The sequence below is a fragment of the Salmo trutta genome, chromosome 6 (assembly GCF_901001165.1).
Source record: "Salmo trutta chromosome 6, fSalTru1.1, whole genome shotgun sequence".
Classification (NCBI taxonomy): domain Eukaryota; kingdom Metazoa; phylum Chordata; class Actinopteri; order Salmoniformes; family Salmonidae; genus Salmo; species Salmo trutta.
Genome location: NC_042962.1, coordinates 45,612,561 through 45,634,464, shown reverse-complemented (window position 1 = coordinate 45,634,464; position 21,904 = coordinate 45,612,561). Strand labels below are relative to the sequence as shown.

General features: G+C 44.7%; 2 protein-coding genes across 9 annotated transcripts; both read left to right on the top strand.

The window, feature by feature from the left end:
- Nucleotides 1-632: 632 nt before the first annotated feature.
- LOC115196024 (cytochrome P450 20A1) lies at nucleotides 633-5,665 on the top strand. Its single transcript, XM_029756483.1, has 13 exons — nucleotides 633-819; nucleotides 1,167-1,216; nucleotides 1,491-1,657; nucleotides 2,107-2,252; nucleotides 2,691-2,858; nucleotides 2,963-3,041; nucleotides 3,188-3,300; nucleotides 3,451-3,505; nucleotides 3,684-3,804; nucleotides 4,096-4,207; nucleotides 4,360-4,424; nucleotides 4,530-4,619; nucleotides 4,839-5,665. Exons 1-13 carry the CDS (start codon nucleotides 748-750, stop codon nucleotides 4,987-4,989), a joined length of 1,389 nt encoding a protein of 462 aa, XP_029612343.1. The 5' UTR covers nucleotides 633-747; the 3' UTR covers nucleotides 4,990-5,665.
- Nucleotides 5,666-5,846: 181 nt separating this feature from the next.
- Nucleotides 5,847-21,891, top strand: LOC115196022 (abl interactor 2). Of its 8 annotated transcripts, none has more exons than XM_029756476.1 (11): nucleotides 5,849-6,039; nucleotides 13,301-13,468; nucleotides 13,638-13,814; nucleotides 14,219-14,236; nucleotides 14,394-14,497; nucleotides 15,588-15,740; nucleotides 16,878-17,008; nucleotides 17,932-18,102; nucleotides 18,736-18,822; nucleotides 19,167-19,361; nucleotides 19,522-21,891. In XM_029756476.1, the coding sequence occupies exons 1-11, from the start codon at nucleotides 5,869-5,871 to the stop codon at nucleotides 19,695-19,697; spliced, it is 1,551 nt and encodes a 516-aa protein (XP_029612336.1). In that variant the 5' UTR covers nucleotides 5,849-5,868; the 3' UTR covers nucleotides 19,698-21,891. The 8 variants fall into 8 exon arrangements, with proteins under 8 accessions (XP_029612341.1, XP_029612342.1, XP_029612336.1 ...); XM_029756475.1 differs by having other exon boundaries at nucleotides 18,733-18,822; XM_029756481.1 differs by lacking the exon at nucleotides 15,588-15,740 and having other exon boundaries at nucleotides 5,847-6,039; nucleotides 18,733-18,822.
- The last annotated feature ends 13 nt before the right edge of the window (nucleotides 21,892-21,904 follow it).

Below are 21,904 nucleotides of genomic sequence, written 5' to 3'. Positions count from 1 at the left end.
TCCTTTATTTATCCTGCGGTTCTGACTTGGTGTACAGGGAGAACACTGTAAGAACGGCCCATGTTTTGAATTCTGTCGCTGTACATTTCCAAAAGTGCTGAACAAATAGTTATGATTAAAACATTTTTTTGCCCCACTGAGATTTACATGCTAAAATCGTTAATGGGCATTTTTGTAGGGTTTGATTATTTTAGTTTTTTATTGTAAGGAAAATCAAGTCGGAAATGTCAAAGTGGAAGCCTTTTTAAACCTAGAATACACTACAAGTGTTCTCTTGCAACAGGGTGATGACATTAAGATACTAAAACTGTATCTGCTCTCCTCTATCTGCTCTAGTACTTATGATCTACCGACACTTTTGCCATTGCCCAGAATATAAGTGTGCTGTTAGAATTTTTGGGAAATGGATCATTGCTTCCTCCCTTGCCTAGGTCTAAGTAGGCCTGGCTGGGACCAATCACTAAGTTATCTGGATAGGTGAAAATTCAGCTTTCCACTGAATTGATTTTACCAATGCTATGCCAGATCAAGTAGCTTGTAACATGTTGTAGTTAGATTGTATTTGCTTCTGTACGTTCTGATTTATCCATGCGCTCTGAGATGCATTGCTCTGGCCTCACTGACCGTGTGCAGGCTTTGCAGTAGAACACGGAGTTATGATGCTACCGTAGACGTGGTAGCTATACCGTATGTATAGTATCGCTTTAGCTACCTGTCTAAACGTTTTTTTTAGTAACACCAGCAAACATGCTGGACTTTGCGATATTTGCAGTGACTTTCGTCATCATTCTGGTCGGTGCAGTCCTCTATTTGTATCCAGTAAGTCAATGCCTGTGCTTATATTAGCAACATCGTATATCCACCCATGTCATTACTAGCTAACGTTACTTGTAAAGCTGCTAACTTTGTGCAGTTTTACAGTGACATGACGGTTTAAAAAAAATCCCTGGACATTTTATGCATCTACCTTTAGCTCCCAAATGTTTCAGCAGTTTAAGTGAATCGTAGAGAGTACAAATATTTTTTTCAAAGCTCAAGTTTTTAGAGGTTACTGCCATGGACTTAGAATATGTAAACCCCACATAATTGCTTGTCATGTTTAATTTATGTTATATCGCTCTTGAAACTGAAAGTAACATGCTTGATTCATTTTTTTTTTTATCAAGTCATCAAGAAGTGCTTCTGGTATTCCAGGTCTCAACCCTACCGAAGAGAAGTGAGTAGACTATGACCAGATATGTTTTACAACTTTCTCAGTACTGTCTCTCTTTAGCACTCAGGTAAGGTCACCACACTTGACCTGAGCCCATATTTATAAAGCCTCTCTGTAGGAGTACTGATCCAGAATCAGATCCCCCTGTCTATTCATCTCCATATAAAAGGCTAAACTGATCCTAGGTCAGCACTCATACACTGAGAAGCTTTCTGAATACGGGCCCTGGTCTGACCGAGATTCATATTGGTTTATTTGTCTCATTCTCTTAATCTAGGGATGGAAATCTGCAAGACATAGTGAACCGAGGCAGTCTGCATGAGTTCCTGGCTAGTCTACATGGACAGTTTGGTCCTGTGGCATCCTTCTGGTTTGGAGGACGCCCTGTGGTCAGCTTGGGTTCAGTGGACCAGCTACGGCAGCACATCAACCCCAACAGGACTAGTGAGTACTGGGGAGGGAGGGAAACTATTGGGAGGAAAGGGAAACAGGTGCTCTGTCCCTACTAACATCAAATCAAAGTGTATTTGTCACGTGCGCCGAATACAACAGGTGTTACAGTGAAATGCTTACTTACAGGCTCTAACCAATAGTGCAAAAAAGGTATTAGGTGAACAACGGGTAAGTAAAGAAATAAAAATAACAGTAAAATATAATAGCGAGGCTATATACAGTAGCGAGGCTATAAAAGTAGCGAGGCTACATACAGACACCGGTTAGTCGGGCCACTTAAAATTCATGCTTAAAAGATTACACCATTCTAAGTGGAATGCAGGTATAGATAGACATTGTAACATATTCAGGTGATTTCCTTTATACATGTACAGTGTTGTTTTGAAATAAAGAAACAGTAACATGTTTTCCACTGTGACATCTTCTATCCTTACTTGTAGCGGACTCATTTGAGACAATGCTGAAGTCGTTGCTAGGGTACCAGTCAGGAACGGGTGGAGGGGCCACAGAGGCTGTAATGAGGAAGAAGTTGTATGAGAGTGCTGTCAACAACACCCTGGAGAAAAACTTTCCAATGCTGCTGAAGGTTTGCCTCTTACCCAATGGCTCATTTGGCAGTTTTTAATATTTGGCTGTAGTATTCTGTAATACTTTCTTCTGTTTTTGTAAATCCATTAGTATTTGTTTACTCCAAAAGCTTTTTGTGCTTACTTCCCTGGAATGTTATAGTTTGGTAGCCTAGTGGTTAGAGCGTTGGGCTGGATCGAATCCCTGAGCTGACAAGGTAAAAATCTGTCGTTCTGCCCCTGAGCAAGGCACTTAACCCACTGTTCCCCGGGCTCCGAAGACGTGGATTTTGATTAAGGCAGCCCCCTGCAACTCTCTGATTCAGAGGGGTTGGGTTAAATGCGGAAGACACATTTCAGATGAATATATTCAGTTGGACAACTGACTAGGTATACCCCTTTCCCATTGACACACACTCTCTCTCTGTCTCCTTCCATCCCCTTTTGTCCTGTTCTAGCTGGTGGAGGAGTTAGTGGGGAAGTGGCAGTCTTTCCCTAAGGACCAGCACACACCCCTCTGTGCCCATCTGCTAGGATTGGCCATGAAGGCTGTCACTCAACTCGCTCTGGGTGACCGTTTCCGGAATGATGCTGAAGTCATCGGCTTCCGAAAGAACCATGAGGCAGTGAGTGAGCAGTCACATTTAAAGTCACCGTTTCTGGTGAAAAGATGCCCATTACGACCGGTGTTGTTTGCAGATTTTCACAGATAATTCCCTTTACTTGTCAGATCTGGTCGGAGATCGGAAAAGGCTATTTGGACGGCTCCATGGAGAAGAGCTCCATCAGAAAGGAGCACTATGAGAGCGGTGAGTGAGAACTAGTTCACTGCTATGGATCATATGTGTTACCTGTACAACTCAGCATACACTTCCTTACTGAATGTATCTGAAATAGAAAAGAGATGTGTATACATTTTCTGTCCTCATGCTAAGTACATTATGTTTGTTTACAGCGCTGGCAGAAATGGAAACAGTGCTGATGTCTGTGGCTAAAGACAGGAAAGGACAAAGGAGCCAGACAGCGTTTGTAGACACTCTTCTCCAGTCCAACCTCACAGAGAGACAGGTGACGCACAGATTCTTTGATTATAAGGAGAACTGACTCATTGAGGCAGAGCATAGAGCCTGTTGCTGTTACTCACGTGTAGAGGAAAATAAAACTTCCTTCCTACTTTTGTTTTAATGAACGCTTGTTTTCATTGGTTCTCTTTTGTAGGTGATGGAGGACAGCATGGTATTCACACTGGCAGGTTGTGTCATCACAGCTAATTGTGAGTACTAGTAATAAATAGATTATGCCTATCTACGTCAGAACTTGCAGCTTTTATGGTGTATCCAATCGTCAATTTTTTCGGAGAGAATAAAATCATACATTTGGTTAGTATTCTGTCAGAAAATCTCTCTCACAAAGTGTTGATGTTTCTCTTTGTGGTTGTAATATTTTCCAAGTGTGCATCTGGGCAGTACACTTCCTGTCCACATCAGAGGATGTTCAGGAGAAGCTGCATCAGGAGCTGGAGGATGTTCTGGGCTCTGAGCCTGTTTCTCTGGATAAGATCCCACAGCTCAGGTGACCTTTGACAGCCAAATAACATAAACGATGTGATGCAGTGTAACAGAGGTGTTTCAGATTCACTCTTGCATGACGTGTACCTTATATGAGACCTGAAGACTGGTGTGAGCTTCCTGAGCTAATGCTTAAGCTAACAGGGGCTAATAGCCTTGTGGCCCACATGACACCTGGGTTCGAACCCTGTTTGGTCACAGCAGAAGGGGCAGGTATCCTCATGGTAGCATGTCTTCAAGGTATGTTTATAGATACATTTTATCATGCTTATCAAATGCATCTTCTATACTATAGGTACTTCCAGCAGGTTTTGAACGAGACTGTGCGGACAGCCAAACTGACGCCCATCGCAGCCCGACTCCAGGAAAATGAAGGGAAAGTCGATCAGCACATTATTCCTAAAGAGGTATCTTATTCTCCTCTTCCCAACTTAGTCAATTTATTAAACACATCACTGTCACAGTCAGCAAGTGCTTGTTGATTTAAAATGAACCATTTTGGGGGGTTTTTAAGGGAATAATTAAAACACTTTATTCCTGTTTTTTTTGTTTTTTTTAGACACTGGTGATCTATGCCCTTGGGGTAGTCCTACAGGATGCAGACACCTGGAGCCGTCCCTACAAGTCTGTTCATATGTATTTTCATTTTAACCTTTTGCCACTTAAAGAGGCTATTTTTGCTGGATTTTTTTGGTACCAAGTTTGAATTCCTGCACTTTGTACATCCAGGTTTGACCCAGACCGATTCACAGAAGATTCAGCCAGGAAAAGCTTCTCTCTGCTTGGATTCTCGGGGAACCAGGCCTGTCCTGAGCTGAGGTAACAAGGATGGGAAAGGATAGTGGAGAGTGCACTTGAAATTAACCAAGGGGCTAGGGTTTTTCTAGTTGTAATTGCACAGGAGCAACTTATTATACAGTTTTACCATATTTATTCTACAATATCAAATGAAAGGAAATGGAGGGAGTGTCACTACCAGGCAAAGAAGAATGTGGGCTTGTTACTAACTTTTTATACCACCATTTCTCCACATTTCAGGTTTGCGTACACAGTGGCCACTGTCGTCCTCAGCACTGTAGTGCGCCAACTGAAGCTGCATCAGGTGAAGGGACAGGTGGTAGAGGCCAGATCTGAGCTTGTGTCCACACCTAAAGATGACACATGGATCACTGTGAGCAGAAGAAGCTAACTAACAGTGGACATTTGTCTCAAACTCCATCTGTGGAAGAGGAACTGTGTAAATTGGGAAGGTACTTGTCAGTTAGCTTAGATTCTAGACCGAGTGGAACTGTTTAAAAAAAGCTGTAAACATGATGACGAGCTTTGTAGGGCTACTTGTCAGTCAGCTCTTGAACATGGTTTTGATTAGCTAAAGTCATTGCCAATGGTGACTCGGTCATTTGAGCTACCATCTGAAGTAGCTTTTTGTCCCCCCTATTTCAATATGACGATCGGTACCTACCTTTTCAAGCTACATGATCATTTATGTATTGTCTTAAACCTTGCCTTAAACCAAATGCTGCACAAGTGATTTTATCTCCACTCTTGGACTTCTGCACAACATTCCAGCTGAACTGCCTTCCAAAACACGTGGTCCCCACTCCCCCAGATACATGGCATCTTAGACAGTTCATTTTTTAATAAAGTTTACACTACTTGTGTGTTAGGATAGGAATATAATATTTTGCACGTTTGTTGCAGCCCCCCTGTTGTGAGCATATCCTGCCACTCTCAAGACTTCTAGGCCATTATTGTCAACAAGTGCTCACACTGTATCTGCAGTGTCTCTGGTTCAATCCCCAGCCCTGTTTCCCCTGTATCGCTACATTAGCTTTTATTGTTTAAAATAAAAAGAATATCAGTAACTTCTGGATTTATTAACAGCCTTTTTTCAGGTGGTATTGTTTCCTTTCAAAACAGACTCTTTAGGTTTTTAATAATTTACACCAGTCACAATGTAAATTGGCAAGGGATTGAAAGAGCAAAGATCAAGGTATCATATCCACTTAAATTTGTCACAGATTGTCATACACTCCGTCATAGTTGGGATGCCCAACGCCACTTCTGCATGAGGGTTGGAGAGGCTGGGATCTGGCATGCATTGATTGCTAAAGATGTGAAAATGGCGGAGTTACAAATGCTTTTGGAAGAGGAGATTCCAGCTGGACGTAGTGCTTTATTAGATAGTTTTACCAATTTAGAAAGAGTTGCCGAGTATTGCGAAAGCAACTATGTTCAGGTAATGATACTTTTATAACATTTATCAATTATATATTCTACGAGTATCATCTTTGACGGTGGGCGAAGTGATGGCTACGAGCTATGCCGATGAGGTGCAGCGACTCAACTGCAAGGCTGCTCCTGTTAGCGCGACCAAGCCAGGCTATAGATAGCTAGCTAACCTTAGTTAGCTACTTCATGCGGAACGTAGCTATGTTTTTCCTAATATGAAAACATTGGTTGCTGTTCTCCAACCGTCATACATGTATCGTCATTTATCAAACGTTTATTTAGTTAGTATTTTTACTAACTTGACTTTGTTAGCTATTTACCTCCAACCAAATAATGCTTGCTAGTTAGCTAGCTGAGCTAGCACGAATTATCTGGGCACAGCTGGTTTCATGATTGACTGTGTCGTGATGGGGTACACAACAAGGTATTCAAGGTATTCAAGGTAAGGAATTGGATTTAAAATGTTGGGACACGTTCTGATACCAGAAGAGAACTAAATGAACCATAAGTAAACGAATTATGACTATAGCAAACGAGCTAACTAATTCCAACTAGCCACGGTTTCTAGTTAGCTGCGCTGCCATTGCTGTCAAATTCTCCAGTGGTAGGGGTTTGAAATTCCCAATTCGTGTCAACATTAGCTGGCTGTCAACATTGGTCGTGAAGAAAATATGTGTGACACTTGTAAGCGTTCTTCTCCTGCCAATACTTAGCGTTAGCTAGCTAATGTTATAGCCTTATTTTGTGTGCCAAAACAAGTCACATTCAAATTGGATCGGACATCCTGTATCATCAATGCCGAACTTCTTGTACTACTGACTGTAGAGTGGAAAAATAGGTGTTTCATAGACTACTGGTGGTTCTGGCAGTGGCAGAACAAGCTAAATTGTTCATAACGTTAGTCATGCCATGAAGTACGTTTTTCTAATATAAAGTGAGGTTCTGACACCGAGTGTGAAACATTTGTTAATAGTGCCACTGCCCTGGAACTAGAGGTCTAAACGGGTCCAAAAAGTTGGGCCTGTTCCGAAATGGATCTGGGACTTTCCCACCCTGACTCGATATGCATAAATTCATTTTTAAATATAGAAACCCGTTCTGAACGGACCCGAGTACAACTACACCCATTCCATATAGACCGGTCGAATCCAGGGCCGATCTGATCCGAGTGATGGAAGCAGCAGAAAATCATGTTTTTAAGCGAGTTAATTAATTAACTGGAGCTGATAAAGCCAAGAGGAGTGAGAGAGGTGCTGCTATAGCAGGCGGGGGAGGGGCCATACTTTGAGCAAGTGACATGGGGAGGAGGGAGGGAGAGATGAGACGGCAACATCCAAGCCGACTCGCCCTATAGTAGACTAATAGCTGCCATAGCTAGGTTATTTATCATCATATGATTGTAGTACCTGTCTAGGACTGCATCAAACCGGGAGAAGCTAGCTAACGTTAGCTAGCTAGCCTAACTGAGGCTTCAAATCAAATGTTATTTGTCACATGCGCCGAATACAACAGGTATAGTAGAACTTACAGTGAAATGCTTAGTTACAAGCCCTTAACAAACAATGCAGCTTTAAGAAAATACAAAAAAAGAGTAAGAGATAAGAATGGCTAACAATTAAAGAGCAGCAGTAAATAACAATAACGGGGCTATGTACAGGGGGTACCGGTACAGAGTCAATGTGCGGGGGCACCAGTGTCGAGATAATTGAGGTAATATGTACATGTAGGTAGAGTTATTAAAGTGACTATGCATAGATGGTAAGTTGCCATTTGATTAGCTGTTCAGGAGTCTTATGGCTTGGGGGTGGAAGCTGTTTAGAAGCCTCTTGGACTTAGACTTGGCGCTCTGGTACTGCTTGCCATGCGGTAGCAGAGAGAACAGTCTGACTAGGGTGGCTGGAGTCTTTGACAATTTGTAGGGCCTTCCTCTGACAACGCCTGGTATAGAGGTCCTGGATGACAGGAAGCTTGGCCCCAGTGATGTACTGGGCCGTACACACTACCCTCTGTAGAGCCTAGCAGTCGGAGGCCGAGCAGTTGCCATACCAGGCAGTGATGCAACCTGTCAGGATGCTCTCGATGGTGCGGCTCTAAAACCTTTTGAGGATCTGAGGACCCATGCCAAATATTTTACGTCTCCTGAGGGGGAATAGGTTTTCTCGTGCCCTCTTCACAACTGTCTTGGTGTGCTTGGACCATGTTAGTTTGTTGGTGATGTGGAGGCCAAGGAACTTGAAGCTCTCAACCTGCTCCACTACGGCCCTGTCAATGAGAAGGGGGGCGTGCTCGGTCCTCCTTTTCCTGTAGTCCACAATCATCTCCTTTGTCTTGATCACGTTGAGGAAGAGGTTGTTGTCCTTGCACCTCACGGTCAGGTCTCTTACCTCCTCCCTATAGGCTGTCTCATCGTTGTTGGTAATCAGGCCTACCCCTGTTGTCATCAGCAAACTTAATGATGGAGGTTGGAGTCATGCCTGGCCGTGTAGTCATGAGTGAACAGGGAGTACAGGAGGGAACTGAGCACGCACCCCTGAGGGGCCCCCGTGTTGAGGATCAGCGTGGCAGATGTGTTGTTACCTACCCTTTACCACCTGTGGGAGGCCCGTCAGGAAGTCCAGGATCCAGTTGCAGAGGGAGGTGTTTAGTCCCAGGGTCCTTAGCTTAGTGATGAGCTTTGAGGGTGCTATTGTGTTGAACACTGATCTGTAGTCATTGAATAGCATTTTCACATAGGTGTTCCTTTTGTCCAGGTGTGAAAGGGCAATGTGGAGTGCAATAGAGATTGCATGATCTGTTGGTGGGGTATGCAAATTGGAGTGGGTCTAGGGGTTTCTGGGATAATGGTGTTGATGTGAGCCATGACCAGCCTTTCAAAGTATTGCATGGCTAGAGACGTGAGTGCTACGGGTCGGTAGTCATTTATGCAGGTTACCTTAGTGTTCTTGGGCACAGGGACTATGGTGTTCTGCTTGAAACATGTTGGTATTACAGACTCAGACAGGGAGAGGTTGAAAATGTCAGTGAAGACACTTGCCAGTTGGTCAGCACATGCTTGGAGTACACGTCCTGGTAATCTGTCTGGCCCAGCGGCCTTGTGAGTGTTGTCCTGTTTAAAGGTCTTACATCAGCTGCGGAGAGTGTGATGTCCGACGCTGTTCCGGACGACTGTGTGATCATGCTCTCCGCAGCCGATGCAGTGCATGCACTTTCTCATCCTACAGTTACAAATAACCGTCTCCAAATAACAGTTACAAATAACTAATTGCTCTCGTACACATACACTCTGTTGCCAGTTTATTAGGTACTCCCATCTAGTACTGGGTTGGACCCCCTTTGCATCCAGAACAGCTTGAGTGATTCGGGGATATGTAAACGTTGCTCAGTTGCTATCAAGGGACCTAACATGTACCAGGAAAACATTCCCTACACCACTGCCACCAGCCTGTACCATTGACACCAGGCAGGATCGGCCGATGGGCTCATGCTGCTTATGCCAAATCCTGACTGCCATCAGCATGACGCAACAGGAACCGGGATTCGTCAGACAAGGCAATGTTTTTCCACTCCTCAATTGTTCAGTGTTGGTGATCGTGTGCACGCTGGAACTGCTTCTTCTTGTTTTTAGCTGATAGGAGTGGAACCCAGTTTGGTCGTCTGCTGCAATAAACCATCCGTGACAAGGACCGATGAGTTGTGCACTCCGAGATGCCTTTCTGCACCCCACTGTTGTACTGCACCGTTATTTGCTTGATAGTGGACCGCCTGTTAGCTTGCACGATTGTTGCCTCTCGAACTCTCATCAACCAGCTGTTTTTGCCCACAGGACTGCCGCTGACTATGTTTTTTGTTTGTCGTACCCTTCTCGGTAAACCCTAGACACTGACGTGCATGAAAAGCCTAGGAGGACAGATGTTTCTGAGATTCTGGAACCGGCCCGCCTGGCACCGACAATCATACCACGGTCACTTGTTTTGCCCATTCTAAAGTTCAATCGAACAGTAACCGGATGCCTGTGCCTGCATTATATAGCAAGCCATGGCCACGTGACTCACTGTCTGTAGGAGCGAACCATTTTCGTGAACGAGGTGGTTTACCTATTAAACTGGCCACTGTGTATTTTGCAGGTGTTATCGCAGGGCAGCGAAATGCTTCTAGCTCCAACAGTGCAGTATACCTAACACACAATGGTACACATAAATCCCCAAAATGTTCATTAAGAAATATCAGAACGAGTGATGTCAGAGTTTGGTGTATATGTATATAAATAATATGTGTAATGGTGTGTATGGACAGTATATGAATAGGAAAGGTGTGTACAGCAGTAGTTAATTAGGGATGCACGATATATCAGTGAATCGGCCGATATTAGCTAAAAATGCCAACATTGGTATCGGCCCGATGTCTAGTTTAATGCGATGTGAAAAACCAATGTCAAAGCTGACGTGCATACCTATATAATGTAGGTACATGGCGTAATGAAGCCACATAAGATTTTGCGCTACATGTGTAACACAGCATTCCTAACCTAGCCCTCAATGTCTGCTGTGTGGATCAAGCAGTCATTTGAAAGAGTAAGAACATTTCAGCGAGACAACTCAAAGGTGAAATCCATTAACGGCAAGATAATGGAATTCATTGCCCTTGACAATCAACCGTTCTCTGTTGTGGGTGATGTTGGCTTTCGCGACTGGTTGAGCACCGGTACACACTAACGTTATCAAGTGCGTTATTGTAAAGATGTTGCCCTACTGGAGTTACACAGTAATAGCGTCACTGCTATTAGCTTCACGACATACTATGGAACGCCGTTTGGGTCTTCGCTTGTCAAAAAAGATACACGTCAGTTCATGAAAATAAATAGCTAGCCAGCTACTTAACCCTGTTCCCCAAAGCAAACGTTATAAGCAGCCAGCTAGCTTTATCTGGCTAGTGAGGCTCAACCTGACCGTGTTATGTGTTGTGAAGCTAGCCACAATAAGGATTAGGCACAGTAGTGGAATTTGCGGTTTGAAAAGTTAAGTACCTATTTGAAAGTTATGCAGAAGGTTACAATTGGAGTCATGCCATATTTAGACTAGATAATGTTAAACAAGGTTAGAATGTGAAGCAATGAAATGTGGTATCAGTCTAGTCGGTGAGACCCACAGAACACAACTGTGAAGAGCTTATGCAAATAACTTAACGCCCCCTGGGGCGGCAGGGTAGCCTAGTAGTTAGAGCGTTGGGCTAGTAACCGAAAGGTTGCAAGTTCGAATCTCCCAGCTGACAAGGTACAAATCTGTCGTTCTGTCCCTGAACAAGGCAGTTAACCCACTGTTCCTCGGCCGTCATTGAAAATAAGAATTTGTTCTTAAATGACTTGCCTAGTTAAATAAAGCTAAAATAAAAAATATTAGCGCTGTAGCTCTTATTGCGGGACTGTGACTGAAATCACCTCCCGAGTCAGCCTATTGTTAGTATTGACATTCATTTTGCACTGTACAGCGATTGAAGTAAGGATTGGGGACCAATGAAATGGGGTAACAATACCCAATATATTTTTTTTCCCCAACATCCTCAGAGTTATCAGACTCCAAAACATCCAAGCAGTATTGTTTTTCCTCAGGAATAGTGTTCAATACACATAGTTTGACAATAAATGTGGCTCAATTCAGGTGCTTCAGAGTCCCGCAATAAGAGCTACGATGCTAATGTTCTCTGGGTGTCACTGAGTAGACTGATACTCCATGTCATTGAGCCACAATCCATAGGTAAGGCTGTACAGTGAAATAAGTATGCCCCCAATGCAATTCTAAAGTATAATACATCCAGTGTGATTGCAACAGATTCTTGTTAAATTAACAAGTTGTCTTTTGTTGATTTTTATATAACATTCCAACCTCGTTTAGCTTGATCTATTCAATTATGGCATAGTTCTACTATTTGTATGCATTTGCATCACTGTCAATGACATACTTTTTATTTTGAAGGCTAACCGCAAAGTCCACTATTGTGGCTAGCTTCACATAGATGGGTCCGACCACCATTAATCAAATAAGAACTGTTTTATAAATTAGGTTTATTTTAGACGATGACGCCTAGCTATATAGTTAGTTAGCTAACCATCGCTACTGAAACAGATGTCGTTTTGCTATGTTTTTGGGGAAGAACATTGTTTTGCATCCATGAGCAAGCTAGCTTATTTTATGAACAGCAGTGTAGGTGCGCGAGACAACTTTACCAGCATCATAGCATACGTATCGATTAATCGTTGTGACATATGAAGTACGAGTGATAGTGTAATCCATGTGTAATAACTACGTAACATGATTTACGCGTTAAATTATGTGACGTGCAGTCATATTCAGGTGCTGGTTGGTCAAGTTATTTGACACGTAAACAACTTCTCTGATAGAAAACGGCCTACGTGGCATCTATTAGTCAGACACATTTATTCTAGTGTCAAAATTGACTGCAAAGTGTAAATAGGATCATTTTGTTCATAAAGTCGGTCTCGTCCACAATGAGTTTTGTAAGTGAGTTTCGACAATGCTCACTTGCCCTCTAACACAGGATACACAGCAGCGGTGATTGCGCTCTATCTAATCCCACCTCAGACAGTGAGACAGACCTTCCCGTCAGTGCAGCGGATCTGATTTTGTTTACGTAAGACCACACGTCCCGAATTTTGGTTTTTACTTGAGAAATACTGCACCGAACACCTTAACTAGATGTTAAACTGCGTGACTAAAATGTCAATTAATTACATATTTCTTGAGTTCTTAGAATCATTTTCTATTTTGAAGATGTAATGCTGGCTTTGTGCCTATGGTGTCTCATGGGGGCAAACATCAGTAACTGCCACATCAAACCACACCCCCAAGACTGAAATCTCATTTTTTCCTAATGAGCAGCAGAGAAACACATGCCAGAAGCCATGCATTCAGTCTGTCTTTAACACACCATCCATGGAAGTCAGGGCAGATGGGGGAGGGTAGAGGGTTGTCCTTTGAGAAAAGTAATGTCATTCAGTACATACTGTCAACAGAAGCCATGCTTTCAGAAAAGCAAGGAAAGGTTCATCTCCAGGAAACTCTGTTTCCCTCTGAAAACATATGGCCTTGGCTTGCCTAATCATCCTTCAGCCCCTGCAAGATCCTATTTATATGATATCGATGCTCTCCTTTTTTATGCTGCCTGGCTTTGTTGTTTTGTTATTGCCTCTCTACTCTCGTTTCTCTGTTACTGATGTCTATCTGTTTATCCTCTCTCGCACTCTCCCTCCTCAGTCACCAGATAAGCACAGAGCATTGGAGGAGACTAAGAACTACACCACCCAGTCCCTGGCCAGCGTAGCCTACCTGATCAATACCTTGGCCAACAATGTCCTGCAGATGCTTGACATTCAGGCCTCCCAGCTCCGCCGCATGGAGTCCTCCATCAACCACATCTCACAGGTACGGCTGCCGGGCAGTGGAACACACTGTATACACACACACAGATACACACACATCCATATAGCCTAAGAATACCTGATTCGAAACGATAAGCCTAGTTCAAAAAGCTGTTTTGTTCAAGTCTGTCAAGAAAGACTTAACTGTATTTCTCCCCCTTGTGCGGCCCCAGACAGTGGACATCCACAAAGAGAAAGTGGCAAGGCGGGAGATTGGCATCCTGACCACCAATAAGAACACCTCTCGCACGCACAAGATCATTGCTCCGGCCAATCCAGAGAGGCCGGTGCGCTACATCCGCAAGCCAATTGACTACAGCCTGCTGGATGACATGGGCCATGGAGTCAAGGTAGGGAGCAGTGGGGCATTGACGGTTACCGACTGGATTCCTGATGATAGTAGTACGTCTTGTTTTTGTACTGGAGTGAGTTATCATCAACCTTTTTGTAGCACTAAGATCATGGACAAACACTGATCTTAGCGCGACAAACGTTTTTTGGGGAAACTCCCCCCCTGTTTGGTACAAAGACAGTAGTAGGCCCTTGGGATAAGCACGAGGGCGTGGTGGTAACGGTGTGAGTCACTTTGTCTAGGACAGTGTGTGACTTGTTTGCTGCTTCCCTAACAACATCTGTGGACTGTAGGCCTATAACATTGCTACATGTGTTTCTGTGCATTTTCTATTAGTCACTAATCCTCCTTTCTCTTTCTCTCTCTTTGCATCACTTATTTGCCTTTTTAAAACGAACCTAGTGGTTGCTAAGGTTTAAGGTAAGGATTTCTAACGAAATATAAAACTCTAAAAACAAAGTTGGTGTCCGTGTAAGACCAGAGTGTGTTTTGTCTGATCCCAGGTTATGTTGTGTTGCTCTGTTGACTAGTACTTCCCTGTTGTTGTTTTTGTAACCTCTCTCACCGTGTCCTACAGGCCAGTGCTCAGAACATGAAGGCTGGAGCCGCAGGTCTCCCTCGCACCAACCCACCCACACAGAAGCCGCCCAGCCCACCCATGTCAGGGAAGGGAACCATTGGGTATGTAGACGTGGCAGGTACCACAACCCCTGTCCATGCTGCTCATGTCCTCGAGAGAAACATGCTTTCAGTCTCAGCCAACCACGATCAGACATCTAAAACATGTTCATCAATGGACAAGATCTGATTATCCAGGCACCAGGTGTCCCTTTGTACTACAGATTGCTGTAGTGTCCCTCTGCTCCTCCTAAGCCCCGTATGGTGGGCTAGGGACCAGGCTACCCCCTCACCACCCAGCAGCAACCTTCAGTGACATTTAGTTAAGGTCCGGAGCAGACCTCTCTGTGAAAAGGTCAAAGCTAACCTGTGGCACATTATATGCTGTTTGGGGATCTAATTAATGTGCATACCTAATTTCTTCAATTGTGTGAGGTCATTCCAGTGAATGGGTATCCTCAAATCTGTTTATTGACAGGGGCTACTGTTATTGTTGCTCTGTCCTGTTATGTGTCCCTGTCCAGTTTGTATCCCCCTCTACAGAACTGTCCATAACAGTAATGTATGTAATGGTTTATAACATTGTGTTTTATGTCTCTTCTAAAGTTTAAGTGCTGTGTGTGTGTGACCTTCAAACATGTCCCCCCCTAAAACGAGACGCATGTCGGTCGTCCATGACACACTGCCCTAGTCCAGTCTCTGGTGTAGAGGAGGCATCTTTGTCTGTGGTGTTTTGGTTGCTTTTGTCCCCCGCCCCCGTATGTGTGATGTCATGTGACTCCTCCCCCCTCAACTCTAATTCAGGCTGTTCATGCTCTCCATGGCAACAGCGCTCAACGTTCCATCCCTTAAACAAGCACAGGGGGAGAAAAGACTTGGCTGCTCATCCATAGTTTTGAGGCTTTTTATTCCACTGAAGCACATCAATAGACATCACTGTCCTCTGTTGATGTTGGGCTGTGTAAGAACTGAAGCAGCAGCAGCAGCTGTGGATACGACATGCATTTAATGCCTTTTCCCACCTACACCCCATTTTGAGTTTGCACTGGTTCTCTTTTATTTATTTTGGTTCCCATGTTTGTCCTCCTTTTCTTGTCCTCCTCCACCCCTCACTTGTGGATGTTAAACTCCTCTCATACCCCTCCCCTCGCAGGCGCCACTCCCCCTATAGGACACTCGAGCCGGTGCGTCCTCCCGTTGTCCCTAACGACTACGTCTCGAGCCCGACGCGCCATGGCAACATGGCGCCCCCACAGCAGAGCCCTGCACGCACTGCGTCTGTTAATCAGAGGAACCGCACGTACAGGTACCCTGCCCCGCATGCTCCCAGCACACCGCTAGCTAAAAACACGTCTAGAACACACTTCGAGCGGCCCTGGACTCACTGAACAGACACGCTTAGATTCAACTGCCCTGTAGTGAAGATCTGCTGCAATAGATTAGACACTGTAGCTACATGCTACTAAATTACTTTTTTTCCCCCCAACCCTACCCACATGACTTGTAAAATAATATCACAAGAAAAACTGGTCTGAAACACTTTGAATAGGCACTACACCAAGCACACAGAACGAACGTACAGCTCAGATAGGAATGTATTTCTTTATCACCTGCGTAACAGCAGAGGAAATTCAGATCAGATAAGCACAACCAGCTCTGGGTGTCACTGAGGCTCCTACCAGGCAGTGAGAACAAGATCTTTAGGACTACATGACAGAGTATCTGCCATCAGAGAATTTAAGCTTGGCCTTTGTAATACAGCTGATCCCTTTTCTCCGTCAGTCCCTTCTCTATTTCCTTCTGAGCACATTATTACGTTTGAAACTGACGTTAAAACTAATAGTAGCAATGGTTGACCTTGGCTTAAATTAAACAAGACATAGTTCTTTCAGCTCAACCTGTCTATGAGTTGGTCCTTTCTTCCATCCATCCAGTTTCTCACTCATTCCCTGTCTCCAGTCTCCTCCTCTTTTATTCTCGCCTTGATTTTCTTCAGATGCCTCCAGCTTTGTGGCGCCACTGTCTTTGTCATGTCATGTCTCACTAATGGACCACCGCTAAATGTCATGTTGTAATTTGACGTTTTATTCATTTCTTTATTGCTGTACATGTCATCTCAAAGCAGAGCTGTTCATTTAAATCCATTCAGTGCTAGGTAGGTGGGGGGCAGGATTTTGGGCCAGGAGAGACCCTGGTTTGGTAGGTTGTGCTTGCAGGTCCTCTGATACCAATAGGGCTCTAAGGGCCAGTTTCCTGCACCACAGATTGAACCTAGCGCTGGACAAAAAAATCACACTACTTTTTAGTCCAGTAGTAGGCTTAATCTGTATCTGGGAAACCGGCCCTACAAAGTGTGTATATATAACCTCTAATCTAGACGGTAAATGACTTAATGCAAGCATGTGTTGATTGGGATATGTGATGGGCTGTGTGACATCATTAGCAGTGGCAGCAGTGGAGGCAGCCACCCCAGCAGCAGCAGCCGCAGCAGCAGCAGAGAGAATAGCGGCAGTGGCTCCGTGGGCTTGCCTATCGCCGTGCCCACGCCTGCCCCTCCCCCCACAGCATTCCCAGGTAAGGTCTGGCCCCATGCCCTGCCCACTGTCTAAGCTCCGCCTACTAGCTCTCTAAAGAGCAATACGGTCTGTCAGACTGCTTTAAACTCTCCTTCCTTCCCCCTTGATAGTGTCTGAGCACCTGTCTTTATCTCCCTCTCCTGTCTTTCCTTCTCCTTTCCTCTTTTTTTTCCACTGCCTTCCTCCCTTTCTCACCTGCTGATGGTACAGGTACCACCCCTGCCCTTCCCAACCCTGCTAAGCCACCTCCCACTACCACCACTACTCCCGTCCCACCTGATGGCCTCCCTGTACTCTCGCTAGCTCCTAACCCCTCCCCCACCCCCCCCACCTGAGGGTCCACCCGTGCCCCCTCCCCCACCCCAGTTCCCCACTGCCGTCACTAGCACCGGCCCTGCTGCTTTCAGCACCCCCGCACAAGGTGAGTGTCCCACCACCCCTGCATCACGTCCATCTCTCCCATCATCCCAGGACCTGTATCTGTCTGTGTACCAGCAGGCATGTTGTCACGTGGGCCGGTCGTTCTCCACCCCTGCATCATCAGAATTCCTCCATCACCCTCCCTCCCACTGTCTGATCTGTCACTCTGTCTTTGCCTTTTTCCTCTGGGTGTCTCTATCTCATTCCCTCCTTAGGGCAACTCTCTCCCATCGCTCCCAGTCACCACCTGCATGCCATCATCACATGTTGTTCATGAGTTAAATTGTTCTTATGTTCTTACAGTAAGTGATGTTGAAAAGGGTCTTTGACTTGAAATCTGCCATGAGGATAAGATGTGTGAATACCAAAAACAGCAAAGTGCTTAAATTGATCCCATGAATTAAGTGCATCATGTGACGGGATCCAGAAGTGATAAGTTCAGCGACATAGCTACACCGTACCAAAATCTCTCTCTGGTTCCCCATGCTGTCTGTACCCCAGGTGCCCCCCAGTTCTTCAGCATGAACCGACCGGTGCAACCACAGAACCCTCCTGCGGTGGGGGGGTCTCTGCCGTACCGCCGGCCCGCGTCATTGACCGGCCAGCCCAACTCCAACATGCCCCTGAACCAGCCCCAGCCCAACGGAGGACCCCACTTCAACCAGGTCCCAGGTAACAGCCCTGACCAGCAACACGATCACTCCTACCACAACGCAAATTGTCTTTTGTGTTTAGAGATTGAGTCTGCATTTTAGAGCTTTCATACATTACTGTCTGGTTTGGATCCTGGTGCGTTTGGGCTCCTGGTCCACCCTGTTACTCATTTGTAGAAACAAAATGTATACCGACCCAAATTATTTCTGTTACTTGGCTGAGAGTTTGGTTAAAAAACATGAAATACTAGCTGACAAAAGTTTTCAGCTCTTGTTGAAGCAAACTGTCATTTTGTGAGTTCCCAGAACCTCACTAGAGTATTGAATTCATACACGAAAACGCCATTTGATTTCAGCAGACAGGCGAACCTATGGGAAGGCACAAAGCGCCTTGGTCTCGGCAGCTTGCTGTCTTTTTTTTTTTTTTTTTTGTGAAAGGATTCCTGCTCTTGATTTAACCCTTTTTAATGCCTAGTTTGCCTACTGATCTAACTGGCTTCTATCATGTTCTAAATTTTAATTCCACCACATCTCTCTTTCTGCCTTCCTTCCTCTCCTTTCTTTCCTAATTACAATCTGCTCCTCTTTTTCTTCCCTTTTTCTCCTCTCTCACTCTTCCTGCTTCTCCTGTGGTGTGGTGTGTCTGTAGCAGGTCCTCTTGTTGCCCCCCCTCCCCCCTCCATGCAGATCACTCCCCAGCTCCCTCTGATGGGCTTTGTGGCTCGGGTACAGGAGACCAGTAAGTGGCTTTTAGCTCCTCTGCCTTGTTGCCTCGTCTTCGCAGTGGCTCCCTTGTGCATGTGTTTATTTTACTCACGACGTGAGTCTATTTTTGTCGATACTTCAAAGCTGAACTATCCATCAACTTCGATTTACCTGTCTGAAATAAACTTCTCGTCTGTGCACGTTGAAATTGTTCTCCTTTCCCCCAGTTTTTCTTTATACACTTTCAGCATGGATACCCAAACAACCACTGCAGCCCTATGCCACATGCATGGGAATGCCAGTGTCAGTCAACATGTAACTAACCAACCAGTGGAATGTAGGCATGGTGATTCTTGACTGTTGTTTCCCCCCCCCAAGTCTCGGACGTGCCCCCTCCCCCGCCCCCCGTAGAAGAAGCTGTGTTTGAGGAACCCACCCCGCCCCCTCCACCTCCAGAGGACTATGAGGATGATGATGAGGAGGAGGAGGAGGAAGAGTCGGCCGTGGTGGAGTACAGTGATCCCTACGCAGAGGAGGACCCCCCGTGGGCCCCACGCACCTACATGGAGAAAGGTAGCGAGTGATTCTCTCTTCCACCCTGATCTAACCCCTGCCCTGTCCACTTCTCCTGTTCTTCCCTCTCTTTCTCCCTCTCATCTCCCTCCCTTGTGCTCTACCCATCTCCCCTGACCTCTTCGTTCCTCTAACATCCTCCTCTCTCATTGGTGCACAGTGGTGGCGATCTACGACTACGCGGCGGACAAGGAGGACGAGCTGTCCTTCAACGAGGGCGCCATCATCTACGTCATCAAGAAGAATGACGACGGCTGGTACGAAGGAACGATGAGTGGCACCACCGGCCTCTTCCCCGGGAACTACGTTGAGTCCATCATGCACTACGCCGACTGAGGAAGAGGAGAGGTATAGGAAGGTCAAAGACTTTGTTAGGCAGAGCATGATCACATTGTGGAAGTCGACGAGGATTCATGAAGAGTATACAACTATCCTCAACCGGTCTACCAGATGAAGTACATTGTACAACGGCCACTTGTAGATATTCCCTGTGTTTTTGAATGATATGAAGACTGTATGGTGGTGGTTTTTGTATGTACTATTAGGGCTTAATTTTGTCTTTACTATTATTATAAGGAAGGCCACAAGGATTATTGTGATTTAAAAAAAAATATTTTTCTCATTTCCTTTTGCCCGTTTGCGCTTATTTTAAAGTTTTTTTAAATTTATTTGGACCATGTATTATATAGGGCGGGATGGTACGGTGGGCAGGGCTGCTGATTTAAGGATAAATAGGTGTCAGATGATCCTGATGAAGGTCTCTACTCTCAGCCCAAGAGAAGACACTAGAAGAGATAAGAATGCTTTTTCCAATATTTTCTCCTGACATTCCCAGAGCCTTTCTAGACTCATATTTTATTTACAACCAGGAGCTCCTATTGGTTAGTGGGATGAGATGGACTGTTGTGCTTGAACTTTATATGATGTCAAGTTTGGTGACATAACAAAGCTGACAGTCCCTGACAAGACAAGCACATACTTGGTCTACATTTGACAAAACATAGACATTACAGTGGCGGGTATGACTGGGGGGGGGGGGGGAGGAACGATGAAACTGATGTTTTTAGCTCACCTGAACATCCATTTTGAAACTCTTCAGTTTGGATTCAGTAGTTAATGAATTGGTTCTGGCCCCAGGCTAGCTAGGGCAGCTTAGAACACTAGGGCTTAGAGCATGCTCAGTCACTACTGCACTTGCCTCACTTCACAGGCCAGTTCTAGTATCAGGATAGATAGGTAGAGCAGTGTTTCTCAACCTTCGGTCCCTGAGATGGCTAGCTGACACTGATTTGGTCAGCTCTAATTGAAGTGGTCTAAGGGAAGATGTTGGCTTCAATGGCACAAAACAAGTTTGAGAAACACTGAGATAGCCATCTGGCCCAAAGTAGAAAGAGGAAGGATAACTCAAATTGCAAAATTAGTGAGTCTTAAGTCACTGCCTCACCTTGTAATCAAGAGAGAGAAGAGATTGACCTGTCTTGGTAGAGGGACTGTCAGGAAGCCTCCTTTTAGGTAGACAAATGGCCACTCATTTGCATCAACGATTTCAATATTTTGATTCTTATTGTAGTGGGTCCTCAAAGGGTGGCAGACTGCATGTTTTTGGGGAAAAAGTATTCATTAGTCTCCTTTTCTGCTATATTATTATTCCTGTCTTAATATTTTAGGTATGGTGTGGTTATTGGTTTGGTTTTAAATATTCACCCATATTACCATCGTTGACAGGTGGGGTTTCATGACGCATTTATAGGAGGTGATAAAGGAAGCTTGTGCCATATTGAAGTGTGTGTGTGTGCGCGCGTAGGTGTTTAAGGTATCACTTCCATTTGCAATAAAAATAGCCAGTGGGATGGGTTTGAAAATGTAGATCTGAGTTGTTTGGAATTGAAAGCACATACATTTGTAGTAAGATAGTTAATTGTTACTGAAATAAAATGAAAATAAGCTGTATTACTGCCTCAGATGAGGACTAATTAAAATGAGCATAAACGCCAGCCATTGATTGCAGAAATTAACCAACAAACTGTAACCGGCACAAACCTTTCAATGGTTTCATCATGCTGAAACTGATGCATTGAGTGTTTATATAATGAGGTACAAGTATTATTTCCAATGTGCTTGGCCGTGTCTGAGGGCTCTGTGCTCATCTGTCAGTCAAATCCTTTATTTTTTATTAAAAGTGGGTCTGTTCTTGCATGCCATTTTTCTTAATACTGTAGTGGTGTCTGAAACCCAGTTGGCCTTTCACAAGGTAGCCCTAGAACTGGACCCTAGGGGCATGGTCAGCGGAGCACAACTTTTTTGAATATTCAGATGTTATGTAGAATAAACATGCCTCTGACATGTAGCATAAGGACTCATGTCAGCTCTATTCAGGACATTTCTATCTGCAATGTTCCACAACGCTGTGCAACGCTAAATGCACCCCAGATACTACTAAACCAGCCTCATCCAAAGACTAAAGTGTAAGCTAAATCCATGTCAACTTTTATCCCAACGTCTGAAGATCAATAAAGTTATGGGATTTGACTACTCCAGAAGGA